The sequence below is a fragment of the Schistocerca gregaria genome, chromosome X (genome assembly GCF_023897955.1).
Source record: "Schistocerca gregaria isolate iqSchGreg1 chromosome X, iqSchGreg1.2, whole genome shotgun sequence".
Classification (NCBI taxonomy): Eukaryota; Metazoa; Arthropoda; class Insecta; order Orthoptera; family Acrididae; genus Schistocerca; species Schistocerca gregaria.
Genome location: NC_064931.1, coordinates 299,444,184 through 299,471,507, shown reverse-complemented (window position 1 = coordinate 299,471,507; position 27,324 = coordinate 299,444,184). Strand labels below are relative to the sequence as shown.

The following is a 27,324-nucleotide window of genomic DNA, read 5'->3' as shown; positions in this document are numbered from 1 at the left end:
TAACAATGCGGATATGATCGAACCGCGGTATTGACTGTCTAGGCATGGTTGTTGAACTAAAGCCGACACAAGGCTTGTACCTCCTTCCTGATGGAATGACTGGAATTAATAGGCTGTCGGACCCCTTCCGTCTAATAGACGCTGTTCATGCATGGTTGTTTACGTCTTTGGGCGGGTTCAGTGACATCTCTGAACAGTTAAAGGGACTGTGTCTGTAATACAATATCCACAGTCAACGTCTGTCTTCCCGAGTTCTGGGTACCGGGTGATGCATTTTTTAGTGTCTGTATTAGAAATACTTACATAATGCATACACTGATCTTCCCTGCGAAGACGATTCGTCCCAGAACACGCATTCTGGGAGAACATGCATTCTGGGATACATGCTCTGACTTGCTGCATGGAGATGTTTTGAAAACAGCAAGATTTGCTTGCGTGTCGTAAGACAGTGCAATATGCATAGTAGAAATCCTTGCATAATAACGTTCTTTAGCCTGGTAAATTGTATCCAGTCTCAAATAATTTCCGTTGTGACGTGACTTCCGACACTAAACAGTTACTGTATCTCGGCCGGCAGGCATCAGGGGAGACCGTATGTAGAGAGGTCACTTAAATATGCTTCTTAGGCATCCTGATTTTTGGTCACAGACGTATCTACTGTAATGGAAGTAAGAGGCAACACAACTACGTAAACTAGCAGGCGACTTAACTTTCTCATGGGTCAGTTCAGTTGAACGCAGTACTGTCATGGTCGCCAACAATTCATTAATTGCGGAATACATGTCTTGCCGTTATTCGTCAAATCAGTTCAGCCTGCGTAAGTCACTCGTAAACAGAATAAAGCTACCAGTGCCACTCACGGTAGAATATTACTTGCTAGGTTTTTAACATTTCCCTGTAAAATAACACTTCTCTGCGGTAAGTGTGATGTGAATATTTTGTGCACATTTTAATTCTACATTTCTGCGTAGAGAACAGGGCGTAAGAATTTCAGCCAAAGTTAAAAGTAATTTTGGTGTCTGATACACCTACAGCATCGTTCGGGAGAGTGTTTATTTCGATTGTAAGTATTTAAACACACCCAAACTATTTTGGGAGATAAGGTTTTGTCCAAGTCAAAACCAAATATTGATAAGTGATCTTTGGTAAAAGAAAAAATTGCTTGCTCACGTCACGCAAACTGCTAAACCGAAAATTAAATTCGTAGAAATTTTCTGTAAATTGCAGATACCTGTAAATTTACTGTGGAACCGTTGCTGTTTTAAGTTTTGAGAGAGGCCTCAGTTATTGTGGTTGGGGAAGGTGGACGGCTGCATTAAGCCATGTGATGTCATTCGAAGCTATGAAATCTGCAACTATTTGTTGAAAGGTGGTTTGAGAGATAATGAAATCGGCACATATTTAAAGATTTTCTGACTCATGCTGTTACCCCGGAAAGAATCATTCGCACACGCCGTTCTTACACGTAATTTGACTGAGGGTTGTATGTTTTGAAATACCGACCAACAAAGAACTGCATCACAGTTAGGACACACAAAGAAGATACTTTTCGACATGTTCTGGCTCTGACAGACGAAAGTTGTACGGACGCAACACTCAGCACCAACAGAAAAAAGCGATGTATTTGAGAACATTCAGGTCTGAATTCGAACACTGGTATCACAGTGCGTGCGCGCACACTTCTTTGTGCTGCATATATGGTTACTGGTAGATGAAAGGAAGCGCAGTCGCAGCCACTGTCTTCACGCTCGGTACGGGCTATACCCTGGCGCCCTCCGTCTCACACAGCCGTTGCGCGAGTCATACTCGCCGGCCGCGGTGGTCTCGCGGTTCTAGGCGCGCAGTCCGGAACCGTGCGACTGCTACGGTCGCAGGTTCGAATCCTGCCTCGGGCATGGATGTGTGTGATGTCCTTAGGTTAGTTAGGTTTAAGTAGTTCTAAGTTCTAGGGGACTAATGACCACAGCAGTTGAGTCCCATAGTGCTCAGAGCCATTTTTCGAGTCGTCATCGTGTTCCGTCCCGAAAGTGTTGAACTACATATTTTGCCTTCACTCATGTGACCAGAGGGGTATCAGTATATGTGGTACTCTATAGAGGGTCGTTTGAACATAAAAATTATTGCTACAGTTCGGTGAACTTAAATATCGTAGTTATTTTTACCTAACAGCTTTCGAAACATTAGGAAAGGGGAGGAGGAGGAGGAGGAGGAGGAGGTCAGAGGGCTGTTAAATACAAAAATGTTATGGTGGTGCCTGTGTATAGAGCTGCACGAGATAAGAAAGTATTCGGATACTGCACTGTTGCGGCGGTCGGCACCGATGACGTATCTGGCGCAGTAGAGTTAATCCCTGAGACTGGTTCTGTGCAAGAGGGCGGGATTCATAAATACTTCGTACTGGCCCGTAAACCACTTTCTGAATAAGATGTGATAATTGAAAACGGTTTATCGTGGAGGCAGTCAGGAAAGACTTCACTCCTTCCCGTAGTAACGCTTTGATTGCTCACTGTGTTCGCCACTTGGCATTTCTTCTACGGCGTTAGTTCCAGATTTGAAGATACCAGTTCGTATAATCGAATCACATTTGGAGTTATTGCGACAGAATCTTTTGTATGTGACCACAATTTTTTGGATTTGGTTTGAGATGAACATCGCAAATAATCTGGTCTAGACTACTGATATCAAGCATACGTATCTTGAAGTATTAATTATCAAGTAGTACGACTGGCAATAGAGATGACTAACAGAAGCAAAACTACTATGGCATCACGAATGGATCCTTTATAGAAGCATTATGGAAGCTCTGATATTACATTTGCAGCAATACGCAAATGATCTGAACGGAATGAATGGAGTAGATGAAAATCCGCAAAATAAGTGTAGTCGAATTAAATCGGTTTATTCTAAGGGAATTAGAGATGACACTGATGGAGTTTTTGCTGTTTGCCAATCAAAATAACTGACGATGGTGGAAGTAAAAAAGATACAAAGTGCACGGTGGCAACAGCAACAAAAGCTTTCTCGAAAGAAGAGAATTTCACATGGAATATAAATTTCATTGGACGGAAGCGAAACTTGGAAGATGCAGAATTAATAAAATAAATGAGTAGAAGTTCTCGAAATATTACGTTAGAGAAAATGCTGAAGATCAGGTCTGAAAACGGAGGAGATAGCGAAACGAATTAAAGGACAAAGAAATTTATGGCATCACACGACTAAAAGGGCGGCTTCGTTAATACGAGACATCCGAAGGTAACAAACGTAAATTTGGTGATGGAGGCGTGGGAGGTAAAAGTTGCAGAGGGGGCCTGAGGGTGGACCACAATAAGCAGATACTTGGAGATTACAATAGTTACGCAGAAGTGAAGGTAGATGTACAGTATAAACTATCATGGTAAGCTGCACCAGACTAGTCTAGAAGAAAGTCTGAAAACCACGAATTGTATAGCTTATCCAGTGAATGCGTATTATCGAATCTAAATACAGTCGAGGAATTACATTGTGTGAGTGCTCTTGGGAGCAACAAGGACCTAAGGACATAATTTGACGCACTGGCTATTGGGCGTTTAATTTTTGCATTTTTTAAGGCTGGTGTCTCGTATACCATTACTGGTATATTCGTTGTCCACGGTATTTTAAAGTGAGACAAGAGAGGAAAACTGCGGGAGTTTCTAATAGAACGCAGAAGAGAGATGAATGGCTACTGAACGCCCGAAACAATGTTCACTGAGCACTAGTAGAACTTGACGTTTCTTTCCCCGTGCTGCCAAAGCGTTTTAAAAATTGTACACATTTCTAATTAAGCATTCAGGACAAGCGCCTTAAACAGAGGTTCTAAGTTCCACGTTATTACAAAAATGGGTGTATCAACTAGTGTGTTAACGTAAAGTGATCGGTATTGGCACCGAAAACGTTATAGCTCTAAGAAATGGAAACTTCAAGCTCGCAGTATTGAAGACGGGCGTGTAGCCAAGATAAAACTTATTCTTCCGTGGCTCCAAAAGTGTGCAGTTGCTTAAATGTTGTTGAGTCCGCACTTACGGACCTGGTAACTCTTACTTTGTGTTTCCAACAATACATGGAAGTATGCATATTTTGAGATCTTTCAGATGCATTGCGTGATAAACTGGGGTGAAGGCAACCTGTGAAATTGTGGAAAACAGTGAAGCATTGACTGCTGCTGCTGCTGCTGCTGCTGCCGCCGCCGCCGCCGCCGCCCTTGTCTAAAGGTGGAGAACGTGGAGGATTGTGACGGTGGAGGTGTCTAGGGTCAGCCACATACGCGGGCAAGGTGCCAGTTTACGAGATGCATCTTTTTCCTGACGTCGAGCAAGAAATGGTCAGTGCCGTGCCGTGGTGATACAGCCGGCAAATTGAGAAGCGGCGTGGGGAGGCTACCATGATTCATGAGCCATGTGACTCAGCGCGAGCCCCCGCTAGTCTCCCCCTGCTGTCTGTGGCGTCGCGCTCGATGCCGATATTTCTCCCATGTCGAAAACGAAACTAGTACTAAGTAACAGGCAGTATTAGGGTTTTCCCTATTTTGTTACATTCGTATGTCACAAACTATTGCAATATTTTACTCCTAATACAAATATTTATAAGTGTTATGTAATTTGTCATAGTTCTTCTATCAGTACATAAATCTTTCACGAACTACGATGCATTGCTATTATGTGCATGCAACTAGTTCCACTTCATAATCGCACATCGTTATGAATCTGTATACGCAATGCAGTAGACGATGATTTGTTCCGTAGGTGCATTTCTATGACAGTTACTCTTACATATATCTACAGTGAGGTGGTTGCCGTAACTTTCAGATCAGTATGCCATGTTAATTAATTAATTAATTAATTAATTGTGCAATGGTTTATTACCTGATGGACGTATTAAAAACATAAACCACGTTTGGTGAAGTTCCGAGCAAGTCCTTCGAAAAAAAGTTAAGAAGCGGCTGCTATAAACCACAACCTGCTACCAACAGTGTTTATAACGAAGTAGTTTAATGTAGTAAACGACAGTTTCAAACTTTGACATTAGTCTGCTGAAAAGTGAGTGTCGTGGTTTGAATGGTATTTAGATTAATGGGACCGATAACATAAATTTTTTACACTTACCAGAGTTCAGTGTAGAAAGCATTTTAAGTAAACCAACAGCGAACTTTTAACTTAGTGTTAAAAGGCCAAATGGTCTGCACGTACAGCTGTACTCACGAAATTTACTGAATTTATTACTATGTACAATGTGAAATCTTGGAAAACGTAAATGGTTAATTATTGAAAATTGATCTGGTCAGTGTTAGAGCTTTGGTTCTTCAGTCTGTGTTACTTGGCGAAAATAATCCCGGAGGGACTATAACTTACCGTACAGTAAGTTCTCCAGCAATTACTTTATGACAATCGCGGTGACGTTTCTGTGCATGTTCGATAACAAAGGAAAAGTTGGCCAGATTGAGGCCGAACTTGGTTTCTCTAATAAAAAGCAGTGCCAGTAAACCTGATGAAATTCGATACAAGAAATTTATTTCGTAATATCGAGGTAGCTATTACGTACGAGTTCAGTTCTTTCGCCAGTATCCCGTGTACATCATGTCTACTTAATTTGTTTTTGTGTAGACCCACACAGCTGAACTATGCATGAAGAGCGTGTGGGTTGCTGTTGAACAGGAGACACAAACTACAGCAGAAATAATTTGAAAAGCTCATAAACTTTCCGAAACGATGCAGTAGTTCTCTCTCAGGAAAGAATAACATCTAAGCTGTCGTTATATGATAAGAATCTCACTTCATCTCATAGATCTATCTCCCGATCCCACAGGCCACAAAACGGATAAAAATAGCGTGACGGCATAGGACAGCCTTATTTAGTACAATCGAAATGATTAATACATAAAGGTCAGAATTGGTACATGGCGGCAGAAATGGTTTAATTCGAACCTACGCCTACATTATTCAAGTAGAGGTATTAATTGAAACTATAACGTAATGTTTCGTATTGTGTTACATTGTATGTTAACCGGGGACCTAGAAACGACGGAGAGGCTCCGTCTCCGCCGCAGTGGTGCACAACCCCACGATGACTACCGCAGTCCACTTAAGGGGAGCCGGAGGTGCCTATGCTGGCCATGTTAAAATCACTATGTGTGAGGAACATTCATGAACAAACTACCAAATAGAAAAATTTGAATTTTTTTACATATAGTGGTTTAGTATTGCAGTTATTACAGAGGAATTTTGAAGTATCTTTTCTAGTTTCCTTCCAATTATTTTTTATTAATAACCCAAACTTTTTACAAATAATTGCTTTATAACTGAAATGAAAGTACTGAACATATTGCCAAATGGCTGTGTTTCAATGTAAGTTTGACCACTAGGAGTGCCGTATAAAAATTTCATCTCTAGCTTGAGTGGATTTTGAGAAAATGTTCCTTATATTCGAAAAATTCTAATTTATGGGAAATGGCTATCAAAGTTTCTTAATACATTCCTGCACTGTAGGATGGATTATCAGGGTCTTCTTCATCCTCCTCCAAAAGCTTCCTCTCCTGTCTTCTTTTCTGGCCTGTTGTTCCATCATACTTCATATGCCTTTCTCTTCTTTCTGCTCCTCTTATCCTTTCTCTGTCAATATTTCTTAGTGCTCGTACAGTGTTCGCCCCCAGCTGTAAATCCTAATGCCTTCAGAACTTCACACTTCGCACTGTTCCCTTGTTTGTACGTTGCTATTGCATCATAAATGCCAAAGTGCAGTGTTTTTATGCTTACAAACACCCTTTTAGGAATCACTTTCCAAATCAAACTGTTTACGCTCTCATTAGGATGAAATTTTTTGTCACATCGAACCCATTTTACGTTAAATACTCAACTTTGGTCTGTAAATGAAATGACGTATTGTAGCAGGAGTGTTCGATGTGGAATATAAAGGAAAACTTTCTATGTTTGTTGCAGGACAAAGTCTGGGATACGGATTTGTGAACTACCATCGTCCTGAAGATGCAGAGAAGGCCATTAATACTCTGAATGGCTTGCGGTTACAGAATAAGACCATAAAGGTAAGTGATGATTCATCATATGGGTGACACGGGTGATAATGTAAAACCAGCGTGTCATGTCATCGCTTTACGCACCCAAGGCGGCGTGAAAAACGCTGGTATTTCTATTTCACTTAATAGATTTATATTACGGCCAAAACATTCTAGTGATCAATTTTCAGCAGTACGTAAACTACCAGCAAAAATCTTTCGTGGTTTTGATTACTGAAGGAGAGAAAATACCTCATAAAAATGGCAGTTTCTTTCGGTGGCAAACAGTTCTTAAATGCGTTGCTGTTTATGAGGCAAAGTTAAGAATGCACTAAGATTAGGGACAGGAACAGTCAACCGGCTGTTTAGTGATAACGCTTACAGTCGTTAGGTTTCGCGGGGGAATAGAAGAGATATCTAAGATCTATTTGAAGCAGGTATGAGTGCAATAGTAGACACCGTAAGGACCTCATTCCTGTAATAAATAAAAAATAAATAAATAAATAAATAAATAAATAAATAAAGCAAGCCCTGTCTTCAAGTGAAATGTCGTGCCTGCATCGTGGCGTTAATTGTGTGATTGGGCGCTTCTGAAACTCCCACAGTGGCTCATTTCCCCTCAGACACAGGCGATGTGGCTGCCAGTTGGTCCTTCAGAAATTTACCTGTGCTGCTCAGTATGTGAGCGTTTGGCAATGTGCCAGTCCTTGAACATGGCATGAAGGGGAATAGTAGTTCCATTCATCAGTTCGCTATAAAGTTCATTACTCGTAGAACGTTAAATCCTCCAATAAATCATGTGCTGAACAGTGTAGGTAATTTGCTAAATATCAAAGAATGGGCATACTTCGTTCCCGAATCAAGGTGCTGAGACGACTAAAAATTAAAATACCAACCTACTTTACATTCTGTCCAACAAGTGTCTGTATTTTCAACTCCTAAACATGGTCCCCAATGGACTTCAATAGTTGGGCAGAGTATAGATGTAATTTTTCGCTTTTTCCGTAGCAAACATCGGTGCCTTCTGAAAAACCACGTCGTCACGTAAACCAGCAACAAAATGTGTACTTTCTATCTAATTACTGTGAAACTCATGTGATATGAGGACTGGAATTGTTGAAAGTATATACTGCGTTTTTTCTGTTAAGTATATGCAGTTTCTGCATTTTCATACGTGAGAAATAACGAAATGAGAAGCCCGTGACTTCCCCGAGTCAAGCTGAAAGTGAAGGTAATGAAATGCAAAAATGTGATGACGTAATAATAGAATTAGAGGTACTTGCTTCGTTGGAGAGAGTGCTGATGTAAGTGGCAGTGTCACATGACTGAGCCATCATTAGAACTTACAGTGGGTGTTCATGTCTCAGAATAGACAAAGCGCTCCATATCAGCTCACGGATCTCAGATTATTGAATTCCCTAACGATTTCAGAAACCTAGCGTTCCATTTATCTAGCTTCAGTCACGTCGGAAAACTTTCCACATGAATCAGCTCAGTTCAAATGACAGCTGCGCCAATGCGCTGCCTTTTTATACCTTGTGTATACGATACTACAGGTGTGTTGGGTGTTGTGTGTGTGTGTGTGTGTGTGTGTGTGTGTGTGTGTGTGTGTGTTGGGTGTGTGTGTGTGTGTGTGTTGGGTGTGTGTGTGTGTGTGTGTTGGGTGTGTGTGTGTGTGTGTGTGTGTTGGGTGTGTGTGTGTGTGTGTGTTGGGTGTGTGTGTGTGTGTGTGTTGGGTGTGTGTGTGTGTGTGTGTGTGTTGGGGGTGTGTGTGTGTGTGTGTGTGTGTTGGGGGTGTGTGTGTGTGTGTGTTGGGGGTGTGTGTGTGTGTGTGTTGGGGGTGTGTGTGTGTGTGTGTTGGGGGTGTGTGTGTGTGTGTGTGTGTGTTGGGGGTGTGTGTGTGTTGGGGGTGTGTGTGTGTTGGGTGTGTGTGTTGGGGGTGTGTGTGTGTTGGGGGTGTGTGTGTGTTGGGGGTGTTGGGGGTGTGTGTGTGTGTGTGTGTTGGGGGTGTGTGTGTGTGTGTGTTGGGGGTGTGTGTGTGTGTGTGTTGGGGGTGTGTGTGTGTGTGTGTGTGTGTGTTGGGGGTGGGTGTGTGTGTGTGTGTGTGTTGTGTGTGTGTGTGTGTTGGGGGTGTGTGTGTGTGTGTGTGTGTTGGGGGTGTGTGTGTGTGTGTGTGTGTTGGGGGTGTGTGTGTGTGTGTGTGTTGGGGGTGTGTGTGTGTGTGTGTGTTGGGGGTGTGTGTGTGTGTGTGTTGGGGGTGTGTGTGTGTGTGTTTGTTTTCCTTAGCGTAAATTTCCAAAATAAGTAAAACACATTGCCAGCAGGATGGATCAGAAAGAGGAAACGGGTTGTTATCTCGTTAACAGTAAAATTCCTGTCGGTATTTTATCACTGCAGTTAAAGAAAAACGCCAGAGTTGCACACATTGACGACTGTACCAGTTCTTCTGTCATTCCCATGCTGGTCTAGAGCGAGGATATGTGGTCGTGACAGGACGAGTCTGGTAGCTAAGAATTGTCTTATTTCTCCATTCACGAATATAACTTAAAATTCATGAGCTTGACAAAAGTTTCGTTGAAAATGTAATGAAGAGTTATTATGTTTGTTCATGTATTGAAAATTTCATTTATATGTAGAACTTCGGAATGTAATATATAGTCTCGTGCTAAGACGTTGCGCAAAAGTGACACATTGTCAGAAGACAGTAAAAATCCCGCGTTTCCTGGAGTGACTTCCGATGCTGTACACATAACAGGTGCTTGACAGTGCTGGAGTGAGGTAGCGTTGTAGCTAAAAACTTACTTTAGAGTTGAAGTACATAGAACAGTAAGAATCATGTCGGCAAAACGTCTAAATTGCAGAGATTGATCGTGAAATTTTGTCGGTATATGGACCAAATGCAGTGTCGCGCCCAGCCTTGGTGAAATAGTGCCGACAATTTAATATATTAGTAAGTAAGGAAGGCTATAGATAACGAACACGGACGACAGTCCAGGCAGTCATGGAGCTGATTTGCAGCTTTCGAAGATTTTCCGACTATGATGTCCATAGAGCAGTTCATCAATACCTCTGTGACGGAGCTGATTTCTACCGTTGAGAAAACTGAATGCTTCGTAGCACGCTCAGAGGGTAGTTTACAGACACATGGTGACTACATTGAAAAACGTCATATGCATTGGTGACATTGTGCAGCATTCGATAACTAAGTTGACTTGCCATAATAATGTGCACCTTACTCATTCTGGTGCCAATATCGTTAAGAAATAGTTTTCGTTTGACTCTTTGATTTACAGGAATAATTTTTTTAATAAAAAGTCAGCAGAGTTAAGCTCATACTCCATAAAGGCTGTTGTAAATTCTCCAGTGGATTAGACATGTTCTGGCCACAAATTCATTTTTTGGCAGTAGGTGAGCCAAACCCGGTGAACCGGTCACATTCAGATAATTGATACTTCACAACACCCCAACAAGCCTTTCGCTGACAAGTATAGTAATAGACAAATTTAGAAAAAAAGTAACAAATTTAGGTAACTTGAGTAGAAAGAAGGTTGAGTAGAAAGGTTTTCGTTGTCTGTCTATAAGGGACAACCATTACCATTCGGTTTCTAAGGCAAGAGATAGTTCTGGTCGACAGTTTGTCGCTGTAGGAATCTAGTAGGATGAATTATTTGAAGATATGGCTTCCCAGTTAATCAGTTCTGTCGAATCTCACTCAGCACTACTACTTTAAAAAGCAGCTTAAACAAAATCATTCAGTAGATGAATCTGGTTTTTGGTTACTGCACCTGTGGCAAATGCAAAATCTCAATTTTCTTCTTCCTCTCGTATGGTTGTACTTACTGTTCATTTGGTTTTATCATTCTTCTCTTATGTTCTCCACTAGTATTGCAGTTATCCCTGCTTGCAGCGAGTTATTAAAAATAGTAACCTCACTTTTACCTAAGTTGTCAAGCAGATTATTTCACTGTGTGCGAGAGCTTTGGTTTGCACATTCAGTTATGCAGTCGGTCTTGTTCGTAGGGCAACCACAGCCATGAGCTATTTTGGATATTAATAAACCGCTTAATCTATTATAAAACTGAAGCGGTTTAATAATACCCAAAATCATCCAGTAAAGTTACCAATCAGCCAACTAGGTTCACTGAAGTAGCTGTTAGGTGACTTTCCTGGTCTGGATTCAATATTTTACTAGTTCCTTACGTTAGTTAAAACTTACGTACCGCCAAGACGGACTGTGTGTCCTAATGTGAGCAGTGCTAGAAAGTAAAAGTTATCTGAGGTAACTTTATAGCGTGCCTGTGTTTTATGTTTAAACGCTTTTCAACGCTTGGAGTAATAGCAAGAGGATATTTCTGGTCAAATTACACAAATCTTAACTTCCGTTCATTCTGTCGATTTCATGATGGCGCCTGCTGTGTTCGGACAGAGGAAACCAAGCCTGAAGAGTGTTCTCAACGTAGTGATAGTTATCACTAAGGACTAAGATTCTTTCTCGTTACCTCACTGATAGACAGCAATAGAAACAGTTCAAAATAAATAAATACTTCATGTTCCTTATCGGCGGCTCTGCATGTGGCATACTGATTGTACATCAGATGCATTGTACTAAAACAAGGTAAGGTTTATTTACTTACGTGGGCAATACAAGCTATATAGAGCATTTCCTCCCACTATTAGCGCAACTTGGATGCGCCCTGAAACTTCAAAACAGAAAACTTTATTTATAATTGTGCATGTCACTGTTGAAAAATGAGACAGAAGACCGAAATAAGGTTTATCAAGAAAAAACTCTAAAAGGATGCAGTATCAACAACAAATAACTCCCGTAATAACCAAAACTTTGAGGTGACAGTGCATGAAATGATTTATCAGGACAGAAACTCATCAGAAGGAAAACGGTACTTAAACGTGAAAACTAAAACCAGTGTAATACGCGTAGGTAACAGGGCATCTGGCAGAACGTTAAGTCTACGATTGGGGCACTCTAATCCGGCAGCAGGATATTTGTTGCTTTTCGGGTAACTTCGGGAACTAAGGTTACTAGCTATGTGACATGTCCAGCTAAGTGGAAGTAAAATCAGAAAACACGGCTCTGCAACGGAGAAATAAAACAGTTAAGAAACCCGATTATTATTATGAACAAAAAGAAAATATAGTATCACTGTGATTAAATAAATCTGACAGAACAGTATCGCTTCTGTCGATAATACACAGAACGAAATTCTTTTGAATTCTGAGATTTGTGCACCGACGTCCTCACTTCCGGAGGTGCTGATAAGGATTGGAGAGTTATGAGTGGCAAATCCCACTGAGAAATGGAGAGAATTAAATGCTGAAACTAAGACGAGACACACTAATTATTCCTAATGGGAATTCTTAGATATGACAGCAGAGGTGATACCGGTCATAAATTAGTAATATCTTGTAGAATACTCGTTCGTGCTTAATACACCTACATCGATACACTTCAGGTTATTTTGTAATTTGAACTACCGCAGTAATAAAACAGCGTTTCTTAATATGAAGTAATTTCATTGTATTGCACATTATTATAAAAATACTGCCCATATTTGAGCACTTAAAATGATCTGTCGAATATGAAGAGTGTAATAGTGATTATTACCAGTTTTAACTTCCGAGAATGAGACATTGACTCCAATGCCAAATACGGGGAAAAAGCCAGTTGCACTGGAAGTGGCATGTTGGGAAGCGGAAAACAAATGGGATGGAAAATGTGCTGAATTGGAAATTGTAATTTATCTTCATGAAAATCAAATAAGTGAGCGTAGCATGTAACGAGGCGATAGTGTGGTGGTAGCCGGACGAAGAAAAGCTGTTGCTGGGTTCCAAGAACTATGAAAGGGCGAAGAAGACCCCATAATGGAAGGTGGCAGATGTACTTTGTAAAAGTGTGGCTATGATCAATAGAAGACTGGACTGTATGGAGAAGTGGTGGTCTCATTCAGTAGTTAGGACAAAGTTACGGTGGGGTGGACCAGACTCGGACTACTCACACTGATCCAATGCAGTAACTCACAAAGGGAACTCCCCATCGCACCTCCCTCAGATTTAGTGGTGAAATGGCCCAGTGGATAGTCCGTCAAAAATTGAACACAAATCAAGTATGAAAACAGGAAGGTGGGGTGGTGGACTGTGAAAGAAGCAAAATAGAAACAGTAAATGGTCCAAGCTTAAGATGTGCAACATTGACCAAATCTGTACAGCTACGGCGTTGTGGTTATATGGTCACGATTTTGATTGCGAAGGAAGAGATCCTTGTTTAATTCTACCTCATGTCCCATATTTATGTGCTCTTTCTTTTACAAAATTATAAACTGTCCGCCCGGTTATTGAAGTCTGTTCGCTGTACTCAAATTTGTATCCGTGTTGTGGTGTAACGCTCATTTACAACAGCGAGACAAAAGGAAGCGACCTCCAGACGTACTAAATCCGATTTCTTCTACACAGTTGCCACATGTTGTTACGACTCTTGCGTTCCATTTTGGAAGTTCTGACTGTTTAATTCCTCTATTGTAACATACTTAAAACACGTTTGTTTCCCCCATTTCTGTGAGACTATCCACCGCATTTACCTGCGACGGCAATATATATTCCCACCACATGACTCGTAATCCGTAACCAGTGCGTAGTATGATAGTTTCCAGGACTACAGAAGAAAAGATACATAATTTTGTGAAAAAAAATTGGGCATGAGGAAGATGTGAATACAGATCTCCCGCATTACAGTCCAACACCCTGACCACACAACCACACGCCTTTGTTCCTGTAATTCACTCGATGTTGAACTCCATGTGCTTGGACAGTTAACTGTTTCTATTTTTTTTTTCACAGTTCAGTACACCTTCATCCTATTTTCATGTTTGGTCTCTGTTCATTTTTTGACGATCTATCCACTAGGCCATCCTACCACTAAATCTGAGAGAGAGATGCGATGGGGAGTTTCCCTTGCAAGTCATTATTGTTTGTCGCAGCCTGAGTTCTTGTAGGTAGCTTGCAAATTTTAAAGGTGGTGGTTGGTTTATGGGGCGCCAAACTACGCGGTCATCAGCGGCCGTACAAAGCACAAATTTTTACGCACTCGAATTTTTTCACAGTCCAGTCGAGCCGCTGTGGTGGTGGTGGAGAAGGACAACACAAACACCCAGTCCCCGGGCGGAGAAAATATCAAACCTGGGACCCCGTGATCCAGAGGCAGCAACGCTAGCCACTGGACTACGAGCTGCGGAAGGTTTCTTTTTTCCCCCCCTCAAGACGATACTGTTTGATAGATTACAGCATAGAGCATAACACGTGTGCAGGAAGAAAACTAGCCTCCAGAAGACGGCAAAGTTTCCCTCGTTTTACCGCCAAGCTAATTCCATAAGAAATAATTTCGTATCTTCTCTTAAGAACCCTTAAATTTTTTAGTTTTCTTTTTGTTGTTTGCGAGTCTTCGATGGTATCCCTTTCTAGTTTTCTCATTTCTGTAACCAACGCTATTCTTGATGTATATTCAGGAAATACAGGAGTATTTGTTTCATTAGCCGGCTCTCGTTCATTCGGTAGAGGTGTCCCAGAAGATGAATATTCGTTTTGCAACTACTTCTCATAATTTCCAAGGTAACGACGGTGACATCTTTACTTCTAGTTTTCCAATTATCTGTAGTTTGTATGGCAACCATTTTCCTAAAAGGATTCACATTCAGTTAAACATTCTCATCTTAGCACTAACTACAAGCCCTATGCTATATTTGCTTCGATTTTTTCTAGATGTGTTTTGTTGGTTATTTTTTGTCGAACCATATGCTCGTTTCATTTCATTAGCTCTTAAATAGATTGCAGATTCTATAGTCCGTTCTGCTGTATATTTTCTCAGACACTCTAAGTCTCACTAATTCGCTCTGTTTAACGTTTCCACATAAGTTGGTGCATTCTTGTATTTGTCGTGAATTCAGTTTTTCCATCTAATTCCGAAAGAATTCTTTTCACTATATTTTCCAGAAGATTTAAGGAACTACTTCTGTCATACTTTCTGGCAGTGTTGATAAATTGTCTGAAAAAATCAGACACTTTACCTTGGTTCAGTTTTCTTTCATTCATAGTAATGTTACAAATTCGAGCTTAATAGTGGTTTTTCTGTAACGCCGTTAAATAGTAAAGGTGCTAAGTCGTCACCTTGTATAACACCAATTTTTGTTTCAAGTGGCTGAGATACTTCTCTCATAAACTTCACTTCAGGTGTTGTATTCGTGAATTTTAAGAATTACATTTGCTAATTTTGCTTTAACACTAAATTCTCACTTGATTTTTATCAGTTGTATCACATTATACACAATCCAAATGCTTCCTTAAATAAAAAATTATTACAGGCTTTATTATTATAATTCCATGTGGCCCAATTTTGTCAGTCGTTCAATTTGACGCCCCATTGGGCGACTTCCGCGTCGCTAACTTACCCCAAGAATCTTCGGTTGGAAGGGGGCTAACAGTTCAACGTGGACTTTGAGGCACACGTTGTTCCTCGCAATCGTCTCATGGAGAGGTTAAGCGAATAGAAATACTCTGTGATCCGATGAGAATTAAATTCCGCGACGTTTAGATTTCCAGGCACTCACATTAGCACTATGCCTGACGGCATACACACATTTAGCAGTTAGTGTTTCGAGCGTTATATTCCAAATGTGTAATCAAACCGTAATTGACCTCCCTGACTATTTGCTCTTAATACATCACATCTGTGTTATGGGATAGGTTGTCAGTTCCAGTAACAAGCCTGCCCCCCCCCCCCCCCCTCCCTGTGTCTGTGTGTGTGTCTGTCTGTGTGTGTGTCTGTCTGTGTGTGTGTCTGTCTGTGTGTGTGTCTGTCTGTGTGTGTGTCTGTCTGTGTGTGTGTCTGTCTGTGTGTGTGTCTGTCTGTGTGTGTGTCTGTCTGTGTGTGTGTGTGTCTGTGTGTGTGTGTGTGTCTGTGTGTGTGTGTGTCTGTGTGTGTGTGTGTCTGTGTGTGTGTGTGTCTGTGTGTGTGTGTCTGTCTGTGTGTGTGTGTGTGTCTGTGTGTGTGTGTGTGTCTGTGTGTGTGTGTGTGTCTGTGTGTGTGTGTGTGTGTGTGTCTGTGTGTGTGTGTGTGTGTGTCTGTGTGTGTGTGTGTGTGTCTGTGTGTGTGTGTGTGTGTGTCTGTGTGTGTGTGTGTGTGTCTGTGTGTGTGTGTGTGTGTCTGTGTGTGTGTGTGTGTCTGTGTGTGTGTGTGTGTCTGTGTGTGTGTGTGTCTGTGTGTGTGTGTGTGTCTGTGTGTGTGTGTGTGTCTGTGTGTGTGTGTGTCTGTGTGTGTGTGTGTGTCTGTGTGTGTGTGTGTGTGTGTGTCTGTGTGTCTGTGTGTCTGTGTGTGTGTCTGTGTCTGTGTGTGTGTGTGTGTCTGTGTGTGTGTCTGTGTGTGTGTCTGTGTGTGTGTCTGTGTGTGTGTCTGTGTGTGTGTCTGTGTGTGTGTCTGTGTGTGTGTGTGTGTGTGTGTGTGTGTGTGTGTGTGTGGTTAGGAAAGTATATTGTGAGGCTTCATGTGACTGTTCTGTGCAGCTAGATCGTTTCATCCAACGGAAAAAAAACTCAAGGGTAGCTTCCCGTCGTACTCCGTTTTGACAGTATCCCGTAACAACTTAGGATATTCCGGTAGAACGCTCCTGTGACGGTTTCTCTCTTTACAAGAGCTGGTAGTGCCATGTTCGAAGCGCATTTTTATCCAGAAAGGAAGTTTCGTGAAGGTTGTTGGAGAGCGGGAAAGGTGTAAATCAGAGCGCGCTAGATCAGGTCAATAACTTGGGTGCGGAATGACTTCCCAACCCAGAGCGCATCACGGCACGCAGTCTTCGTGGTAATTGTTCTTCGATTGCGTCTGCAAGACGTCTCAGTTATTGACAGTAAATGTCAGCAGTAATGATCACATCCCGGGGAAGTAATTCGTAGTATACCACAATGTCGCTGTTCCACCAGATGCATAGCATCTTATTGTGGATGCGCGCAGGTCTTCTTTGTACTGGAAGTTGCTGCTTTATTTGGGCTCAACCATTCCTTTCTATTTCTTTGTTAGCATAAAGACAGCATTTCCCGTCACCGATAGGGATACAGGATAGTAATGGCCGTTGTTGATGAGCAAGCTGACGTGGACATACGGCCACCCGCGGTTTTTGTGATTTTGGCTTAGAGTATGCATTACCCATGCACCCTATTTTTTGAACCTTCGTCATTGGATGTAAATGTAGCACGATGGTCGGATGCTCACAGTTCATCACATATGCCAGTTCTTGAGTACAGTGTCAGATCATTGTGGATCAATGCATTTAAACGATCTTCATCAAAACCCGAAGTTCTTCCTGAATGTGGAGTCATTAATGTCAAAACTATTCTCCTTTAAATGAGAATTACTTTCTTGCCGTGCTCCGTCCAGTGGCATTATCCCCATACAGGGCGCAAATATTTGTCTTCTTTTACCCCCTCTACTGAATTCAAAGAGGGTAATATGTCGGAAATGTTTAGATTTCTCCACTTCGTACTCCTTTTTCCAGCGTCCACAGCACCACTCACTATATCCAAATGACAAAATGACAACTCTCAAATAGCAATAGTGAACTATAAAGGAAAGAAAGACAATCGATAAATAAGCCCATAGCAACCGGATTACCAATTTGCAAAACAAAAACGCTACGAACTCGTTCATCAACCTAATATATAGTCTTAAGCTAATAAGTTTTGCTCGTAAATTGCAAACGACAGGTTTTTTGCCCCTGAGAAAGGAAATCTTTTTCACGACCCATTCTGACATTTCATAGACGAACAACATAGTTCACATTTATTTAAAAAGCTATTAATAAGTTTCATTTCAAAGTAAGAAAAATAGTTCCACGTTGTTTATTCCAGAGAGTCAAATTATAGTCTGTATTCCCAGCACTGGATGAAGCAGATAAAGATAACAGGCTGGCCTTGGGATATGTGGACTTACGTAAGTGATTAACAGTCAGTGTTGAGAGCAAACTATGGCAGCTTCAAAAACTCCAGTGCATCATGCCTAATGACCATTCGGACTTCACCAATTTCGGCGGCGGTGAATCGACCTGTTCCCGCAGCTTGTTTCTTCGTCACGAGCTACTAGTTACACATCCAGCACTCGTCCACGGTAATAAGGCGACTACAGAAGTGATTTGGATTGGCCTGTCACAGCTGCTCCGTTTAGGTGGTCCTTATAAATGGGTGAGAGCAGTCTTGATGCATAGCGGGCAGCTATCTTTTATCATGTTCAAAATGTCGTGCAGGATGTTGGAAGAAACATTTTATTTTGGCTCCTAGGTGTTTCGCTTTGTTAGTCTTGCGTGGAGATTTCAGTGTGTACCAGGACTGCTAACAAACATTACGTAACTTTTTTTACTAGTGATGATCAGACTTTGACTATCCCTCAACACTAACGGCCATGTAACGGTTCTTTTCGTACTCACGAAATTTTTTCGTGTCAGACGATTCCGTCCTAACATGGCTAGTCATATCTGATGAAGATTCTTCTATCTTATTAAGTACTGAATCAGTTATGTGGTTCGATTGTTTATTAATAAACAAATAGTGCAGAACTATATCAAACGCCTTCCCCAAGTCAATGAAGACTTTAAGCTGGGTGTCGTCAAATCCTGCCTTCTGGCTCTCAGGGACGATGTCGGCTGGAGGAAATATTAATGCGTAAGAAAAATTTTAGTTTTCTAAAATGATATACTGAGGCGACAAAAGTCATGGTATAGAGATATGCACATACATCGATGGCTGAAGTATCGCCTACACAAGGTATAAACGGGTAATACATTGGAGGAGCTGTCGTTTGTACTCAGCTGATTCATGTGAAAGGGTTTCCGACGTAGTTATGGGCGCACAACGGGAATTAAAAAAACTTTGAACGTGAAATGGTAGATAAAGCTAGACGCATGGGACATTCCATCTCGGAAATTTATCGGAAATTTAATATTCCAGAATCCAAAGCGTCAAAAGGTGTGACGAGAATACCAAATTTCAGGCATTACCTCTCACCAGGGAAAACACAGTTCACTTAACGACACAGCAGCGACGTTAGCGTAGGGTTGCCAGTACTAACAGATAAGCAACACTGCGTGAAATAACCAGAGAAATCAGTGTGGGACGTACGACGAGCGTATACGTGAGGGTAGTTGGTGGAATTTGGCGTTAATAGGCTTTGGCAGTAGACGACCGACACGAGCGCCTTTGCTGAAAGCACGACATCGCCTGCAGCGCCGCTTCTGGCTTCGTGACCGTATCTGTTAGACCCTAGACCACTGGAAAACCGTAGCCTTGTCAGATGAGTCGCGATTTAAGTTGCTAAGAACTAATTGTAGGGTTCGAATGTGGCACAGACCCCACGAAGCCATGTAGCCAAGATCTCAGTAAGTCACTATGCAAGCTGGTGATGGTTCCATAATAATGCGAGCCGTGTTTACAGAGACTGGACTGGGCCCTCTGATCCAACTGAACCGATCATTGACTGGAAAAATTTATGTTCAGCTACTTGAAGACCATTTGCAGTCATTTATGGACTCCAGCTCCCAAACAGCAATGGAATATTCAGGGTTGACAATGTGCCACGGCACTGGGCCACAGTTGTTCGCGATTGGTTTGAAGAACAGTCTGCAGAATTACAATGAGTGATTGGCCACCCATGGGATATTATCGAAAGATCAGTTAGTCCACCAAATACTGCGCTGAGAACACTTTCGCAGCTATTGGCGGCTACGCAGGCAACGTGGCTAAATATTTCTCTAGGGGACTTCTGTCGACTTTCTGATTCCATACTATGTCGAGTTGCTTCCGGGCAAAAAGAGGTTCGACGCAATATTAGGAGGCACCCCATTACTTTCGTCCCGTCAGTGTAATACACAAGCATAGAACTTAATACAGTGCTTCATGCTACACTCAAATCAGTCATGTGGACGTACATTGACTCGTTCCACATCATTACCAAATATCGTGTTCATGATCCATGGAACTAGTATTAATCTAATCTAATCATCTGTCAAGTACCCTTCCGATAAACAGGAAAGATGTGCTATGTTTTCTAACCAGTAGGAATGCTTTGTTGCGTTACGGGCTATGATAGGCTGCCGCTTCAACAATAGCACGTTATTTCGCGTAATCAAAGTAGATCATCAGTAAACTAGTTGATTTACGTTGCATAATACTAAAACTCTTCATGTATGCGTAGTATCCTTAGTTTCCCCTAAACCTGTTCACTGCTATGACACTCGAGCCAGATATGCATCTACACATACACGTTCCGCAAGCCACCGTACGGTACATGGCGGAGGATACCGTGCACCACTACTAGTCATTTCCTTTCATGTTCCATTCTCAAATAGGGTGAGGGAAAAAGACTTTTTATAAGCCTTGGTAGGAGCCCTAATCTGTCATTTGATAATCATGGTCCTTAGGCGAAATATGTCTGCCGCAAATGACGGCTTTTCATATTTCCCAAATAGTGCGTGGCGAAAAGATCATGTTCTTGCTCTACGGATTCCCATTTGAGTAACCAAAGCATCTCTGTAATACTTGCATTGCTTATGGAAACTGCCTGGTAACAAATCTAGCAGCACACATCTGAATTGCTTAGTTGTATTTCTTTAATCCGACCTGATGGGAAATCAAAGTACTCGAGTAGTATTCAAGAAGAGGTCGCTCAGGTGTTAAATAGGCAGCCCCCTTTATAGTTGAGCTACACATTGCCAAAATTCTCCCCACGAAACTAAGTCGAACATTCGCTTTCCCTAGTCTCAACCTGACGTGCTCATTCCATTTCATATCGCTTTGCAGTGTTCCGCCTAGACATTTTATCTATGGGACTGTGTTAAGCAGCACGTCAATAATGCTGTACTGGATCATTACAGAATTTCTTTCCTACTCATCCGCATTATCTGAAATATTTATAAGCAAACTATTCACCACGCCATCTAGAAATTCTGTTGGGTTGGATTAATGTGGGGTGAGGATACCAAACTGCGAGGTCATCGGTCTCATCAGATTAGGGAAGTATGGGGAAGTAAGTCGGCTGTGCTTTTTTGAAGGAACCCTCTCTGTATTTGCCAGAGGTGATTTAGGGAAATCACGGAGAACCTAAATGATGATGGCTGGACGCAGGATTGAACCGTTGTCCTCCCAAATGAGAGTCCAGTGTGCTAACCACTGCGCCACCTCGCTCAGTAGAAATTCTGTCATCTTGTCTCCCACTAAAGTCACTAGACGACAACACCACAGCGTCATTAGCAAACAGCTGTAGATCGCTGTTCACCCTGACTATCAGATGCTTTATGTACGTACAGATTAAGAGCTGTCCATTCACACTTCCCTTGGGTGCTCCCGACGATACCCTTGTTTCTGATGATGAACACTCGCCATTGAGGACGACATACTGGGTTCTATTACTTAAGAAGCCTTCAAACACCTCTCATATCTGGGAACCTGTTCCGTATGCTCGTACCTTCGCTAAAGGTCTGCATTGGGGCACTGTATCAAATGCTTTCTGGAAATGCAGGATTATGGAATCAGCCTGTTGCCCTTAAACCATTGTTTGTAGGTATCAGAAAATGGCAAGCTGAGTTTAGCTAGAGTGATGCTTCCTAAGTCGGTGCTGAGTTCGAGACGTCTTCTGTCTTAAGGATATTTATTATATTCAAATTCAGAATGTGTTAAAGAATCCTGCAGAAAAACCGATGTTATGAATATTGGCATGTAATTATGCGGATCTGTTCCTTTACATTTCTTATACACAGTAGCCTCCTTCATTCTTTTCCACGGGACTTTGCCCTGGGTGAGGGATCAGCGATAACAAAGCTAAGTAAGGGAGTGACACTGCACCACATACAGGAGCACAAAAATATATAAACAGAGTGAGAAATGCATGATTGAACATCAGTGCAGATATTAGCCTAAGCTGCAGGTTACGCTGTTGTATTTGACCACGAATGGCATCTGTGCAGTGTCCTGAATGCATTTCAAGTGTTAGGTCAGAACAGTGTTCTAGGTAGCTGAGTGCGTTATGATGGTGCTAAGTGAATCTGAATGTGGGCAAATTGTTGATGCTCGTATGTTAGGTGCTTCTGTAACCAACGGAGCTGAATTGTTTAGCGTTGCAAGAGGAGCGTATTGAACATTCGTACCACGTACAGGGAAAGCAGAAAAAAGTAATTGGCTAAATCAAAATCCACATGAAAGTTTGCATTTAGTGATCATGACAGACATTTGTTGAAGAGGATTGTGACAAACAGTAAGGGGATGAAAGTTGCAAAAGTCATTGCAGAACTGAAAGTCGCGTGGATCTCCGTGGGCAGGGACTTGCAGGGCGAGCTTGAATTCCATACCCACTCGTTAGTGATGCAAGTGCCTGTAACAGGAAAACATGGCGTGGAGCAGTGGAAGAAAGTCACTTGGTCAGATGAGTCTTCTCGCACATTGTTGCTAACATCTGGCAGAGTTTACGTCCAAAGAGTTAGACTAGAGGGAGTAAGGGGGGGGGGGGGCGCGGGCGCAGTGTTTGATGCATTTCCATCATGGATCAGGTCTATCCCTCGGTCTAACGTTTCGTCGATGATGATGATGATGATGATGATGATGATGATGATGATGATGATGATGATGATGATGATGATGATGATGATGCGGATCTTAATATTATTGAGCGAGTTTAACAGACTTTGGAGAGAAGGGACTGTTACCGCCATTCATGTCCATCATCTTTACTTGAGCTCTACACTATTTTGTAGTAAGAATGGTATGAGATTCCCTTGAAAACCCTGCAGCACTTGTATTTATTCATTCATTCATTCATTCATTCTGAGACAACTGGAAACTGTTTTGTATTCCAACATGTTCCATAAACCCTGTTACGCATGATAATGTGTTGCTTTTGTTTCCCATATTTTTGTCCAAGCCCTGCATGTACAGAGGAGAAAGTATTTATTCAGTGTTATGTGGATTTTTGTTACACAATAAGTGAATCGTTAGTCTAAAGTGAACAATTCATATAGTGTTAACAGGCGACCAGCAGTTAATTATGAATAGATAGTAGACATGCTGATGTCATATTTCCCATACTTAGATTTATGGGATACTTGCAAGCGTATGTCCCTTGCTGTAAAGAAACTATTTCTTTAATATACTAGTACTCCTGTGAGTTGGGTGATCTGACATTCAGAAAGTGCCCACAATATTCTTCACAAACAGCAAGATAACGTCCACTTGAAAACATGTAAATTATGTTGAAGTAACTGTTATGGCTAGAAAAACTGTGCATCTACTAATGTGTGGGGGCTTAGATCCCACAGGAACAGAGAATGAAAAAAGGTAGTCATAAGTAACAAAATTACTTGGCTGTCAAATAAGAAAGCATTAACAAAAATAAATAAAGGCAATTTGGAAAGTCGACATAGTCTTTCCTGGAGGAAAGCACTATATTGGTTAACTCTTGTAGCAACGTATGCTCTCAGAACTTTCAACTTTGGGCCACACTGTGATGCAGAACACCTTTCTTGCAGCGTCTGCCATTGGAGTTGGCTGCACGTCTTGGTGATACTTCCGCGCTTTGAACCTGTAATGAAACGCGCCGCTCCTCATTGGTTCGTCTGTATTTCCTCCATAAAACCTATTGGGTGCGGGTCCCATACTGATAAACAATGTTAATGTACTGGTCAAATTAGGGTTTTCTAAGCTACCGCCTTGATGGTTGGAGTACATTTCCTGAGGATTGTTTTGGTGAGAATCAAAAGTAGGATATAATGGAGTGCTTCTTCGCTAACAAAACATTTGCTAAGTCTTCTGTTAGAAGCTTCACTATTGCAGAGCAGAATAATAACTCATAAAGTTAAGCGGATTCAAATCTCTCATGACGGTAGCTATCGTTCTCCTACTACAATCTTCTATTTAAATTTATAACTTACCTGAAACCAAGTCAGAATATAGTCAGCACATTAAAGTATCCTAAGTTCCTCAATTCAAACTCACATTTTATTAAATATGTTACTCATAAAAATGCTTAAATTTCCATGACTGACAATTTCTTTTGTATTATTATTATTGTTATTATTATTATTATTATTATTATTATTATTATTATTATTATTATTATTATTATTATTATTTCAACAGTCAACTTGAAACTGTAGATTCCAAATTATTTAAGAAATAAAACTGAATACGCAGATACTATGAGCTACAATTCAGAGATCTTAACGTTGATTCAAGTGTTAATTTCAACTATATTCTAAAGATTGCAATGCCATAATCAGTTTGTATTTGTCCATGATAATGTGGGTATACAGTCTTGTTGGTGTTGCAAGAAGTAATGCTCCTATAAAATTTATGTATTATACACCCACAGTTACTTTCACATCAGAAGACCTCTCACAAGAAGCTGCTGCAATATTCCATACACTTGTCTATTTGTTCCATATACCGCAGTGCAGAAAAGTATTGAACACCTTCTGGGAGACGAGGAACATGGCATCAAATTAGACATAAGATTTCTACATGTTGTAGATGAATACAGTGACCTGGGTTTCACGTGATGTTAGTTTACTGAAATGGCCTCAATCCCTACAGAGGAGTTCTGTCTCCAGAAATGTCATAATATGTGAGCATTAAAAATGCACCAAAACTCTTAAACACTTCAAAATTGGAGATACATTGTAGGGTCTCTCTCTCTCTCTCTCTCTCTCTCTCTCTCTCTCTCTCTCTCTCTCTCTCTCTCTCTCTCTCTCTCTCTCTCTCTCTCTCTCTCTGTGTGTGTGTGTGTGTGTGTGTGTGTGTGTGTGTGTGTGTGTGTGTGTGTGTGTGTGTGTGTGTGTGTGTGTGTGTGTGTGTGTGTTCATTAGAAACACTTGAAATCTCCAATGACCTATGGTACCCCTGATATTAGAGGAGCAGTAAGTTATTTCATATACTCTGCCTATAAATGTTTTCATATCTTGTCAGGTCCAGTGGCCTTCCCCATTATGCAATTTCAGTTGTTCTATCCCATGGTCACTTCGTTTTAGTCTGTCTTCCTGGGGTTCATGCAGTGATTTAAATGAGGAACTACCGTGCAAGCTTAGGCAACATTTAAATTTGTGGGAAGTTTTCTTTGATTTTGTAGCAGCTCTCTAATGCTGCTGTTGAACCACAGCAAGTCCTTTTCTTCCCTTACAATTATGCTCAGCCCATAGCTGTGTAAAGCCTATTGTACAGTGCTCCAGAACTTCATCCGTGGAGCAAAATACTTCTCATCTGATGTTGCCCATTGATGCTAAACATTGTCAGTGCCAGAAGTGAAGTTTTCATGCTGAGTGCTGAGACAATCAGAAATGAGTTACTTGACATTCCTGTTAAACAGGAAGATACTTATATCTTTATTTATATTCTTATTTACAACCATTTTCAGGATGTAACGGTCTCCTGAGAACAGTGTCAGTGTTAATAACTGTCTCATTAGAAATGTTAAAGCCTGTTCATGACCAGGAAATCTAATATGTTACTGTCATGAGTTGGTCCTTAGAGTAACTGCCAGAAATACATCTCGGATAAGACATTCAGAAAATTTCACAAGATTCCCTGTGCCTACCACATGCTCTATCAGTAGTTGCCCATACTATAGTTAAGTTGAAATCTGCACCTACTGCTGTAACATGAACATGAAATTTGTGTGAAATTTTCTCAAAATTACCCTCTTTAGATTTGGCATCTGTGACTGTTGGCAAAGATGTGTACCAATAATATTCATTGGCCAGTTGATGCTGTTAATGAGATTTATCAGGTAAAATAATATCCTTGGTGGAACCAATCTCTGCTCATAGTCTATGGCTATGGTACACTATTAGAAGAAAATTTTAGTGAAACACTTAGTTTCAATATTTGTTTCAGGTTTCATATGCACGGCCAAGCAGTGAAGCCATCAAAGGAGCAAACCTGTATGTCAGTGGGCTGCCAAAAAATATGACGCAGCAGGACTTGGAAAATCTGTTCAGTCCGTATGGCAGGATAATTACTTCACGAATTCTTTGTGACAATATCACTGGTAAGTTGGAAGTTATGTAAATATGTCTTGCAACTATCAGAGTCATCATTTCAGCTGAAAATTCTTGTATTAGCTGTGATAAACAAAAAAAACATTAATGTAAACTTAATGTTTCGAACTTGGCTGTGATCAGCAACTGTAATTAATTACAATGTCACAAATTTCCATCCAACTGTTTGCAAATAGAATTTAAAATTCTTTAACTAGTTTTCAACACCAACTAGGGGCGCCTTCTTCAGAAGAAACTGTTATCTTACATCTGGTTAAAAGGAAATTTGAGCAGCATCGCTCCAGTCAAAACAGTGACTAGAGAGATGCCGCTCAAATTTCTTTTTAACCACATGTAAGGTAACAGTTGATTCTGAAGAAGACACCCCTAGTTGGCATTGAAAACTAGTTACAGAATTTTAAGTTCTATTTGCAACCAGTTGGCTGGAAATTTGTGACATTGTTAGTCTAAAACACAATTTTTCTTGAGTGACACAGCTTGGACACATTACAATATTTTCTGTGGCTTCTGGAATGAGATGAAATAGGTAGAGTGGGTGGACAGTGCACTGCCACATGAACTGAGGTGGAAATGTATGTAAGTGTATCAGAACTTGCCTTCACAAGGAGTGTTTATAATATGTATTAAGTGAAAGGAAAATAGACTGCTGTGTTATTGCACACGGGAGAACTGCCCTTTTGACCTTCTGCCCCCCCCCCCCCTCCCCCCTTGCCACATGAAAGTAAAGCGTTCCTGTTGACAGCAAGCTCATTAGAGACTGAGCACAAGCTTAGATTTGGAGATAGGAGGAAAAGAATTGGCTGTGTCCTTTTCAAAGCAACCATGCCAACATTAATTTCAATTGATGCAGAAAAACCGAAGTCTGGACAGAGGATGGAGAGTGGAACAGACATCCACATGAATAAGTGCAATATCTGAAGACTTCACTATCTCTCTTGGTGTTAAAATCCCTGTTCTAACTTCACACTGTACATTTTGTTTGGTTTCTTAAATAACATAATGCAAACAATGGTATGTTACCATAAAGTAGCAGATTACCATGTCTCTGCCCAGTGCAGCTAATAGCAGCAAATCCATTAGTTTGTGTTAACAAATACAGTAAGTTGTCACCAACATAATTTTCATGGTAATAGGTACTCCGGTTAACTAAGACGAAAATACACAAAAAAGCTTTGTTACTTGGAGAAATGGTGGCACCAGGTTTTTGGGATCATG

At 41.1% G+C, this 27,324-nt stretch overlaps 1 protein-coding gene across 19 annotated transcripts in view; it reads left to right on the top strand.

Annotated features, from left to right (window-relative positions):
• LOC126297808 (ELAV-like protein 1) overlaps positions 1 to 27,324 on the top strand; it is a 199,612-nt gene that overhangs the window by 117,306 nt on the left and 54,982 nt on the right. For all 19 annotated transcript variants that reach the window (XM_049989027.1, XM_049989025.1, XM_049989036.1 and 16 more), the window contains 2 exons: positions 6,951 to 7,054; positions 25,946 to 26,099. In XM_049989027.1, the coding sequence (XP_049844984.1) occupies positions 6,951 to 7,054; positions 25,946 to 26,099 (258 nt within the window). The remainder of the gene's footprint in view (positions 1 to 6,950; positions 7,055 to 25,945; positions 26,100 to 27,324) is intronic.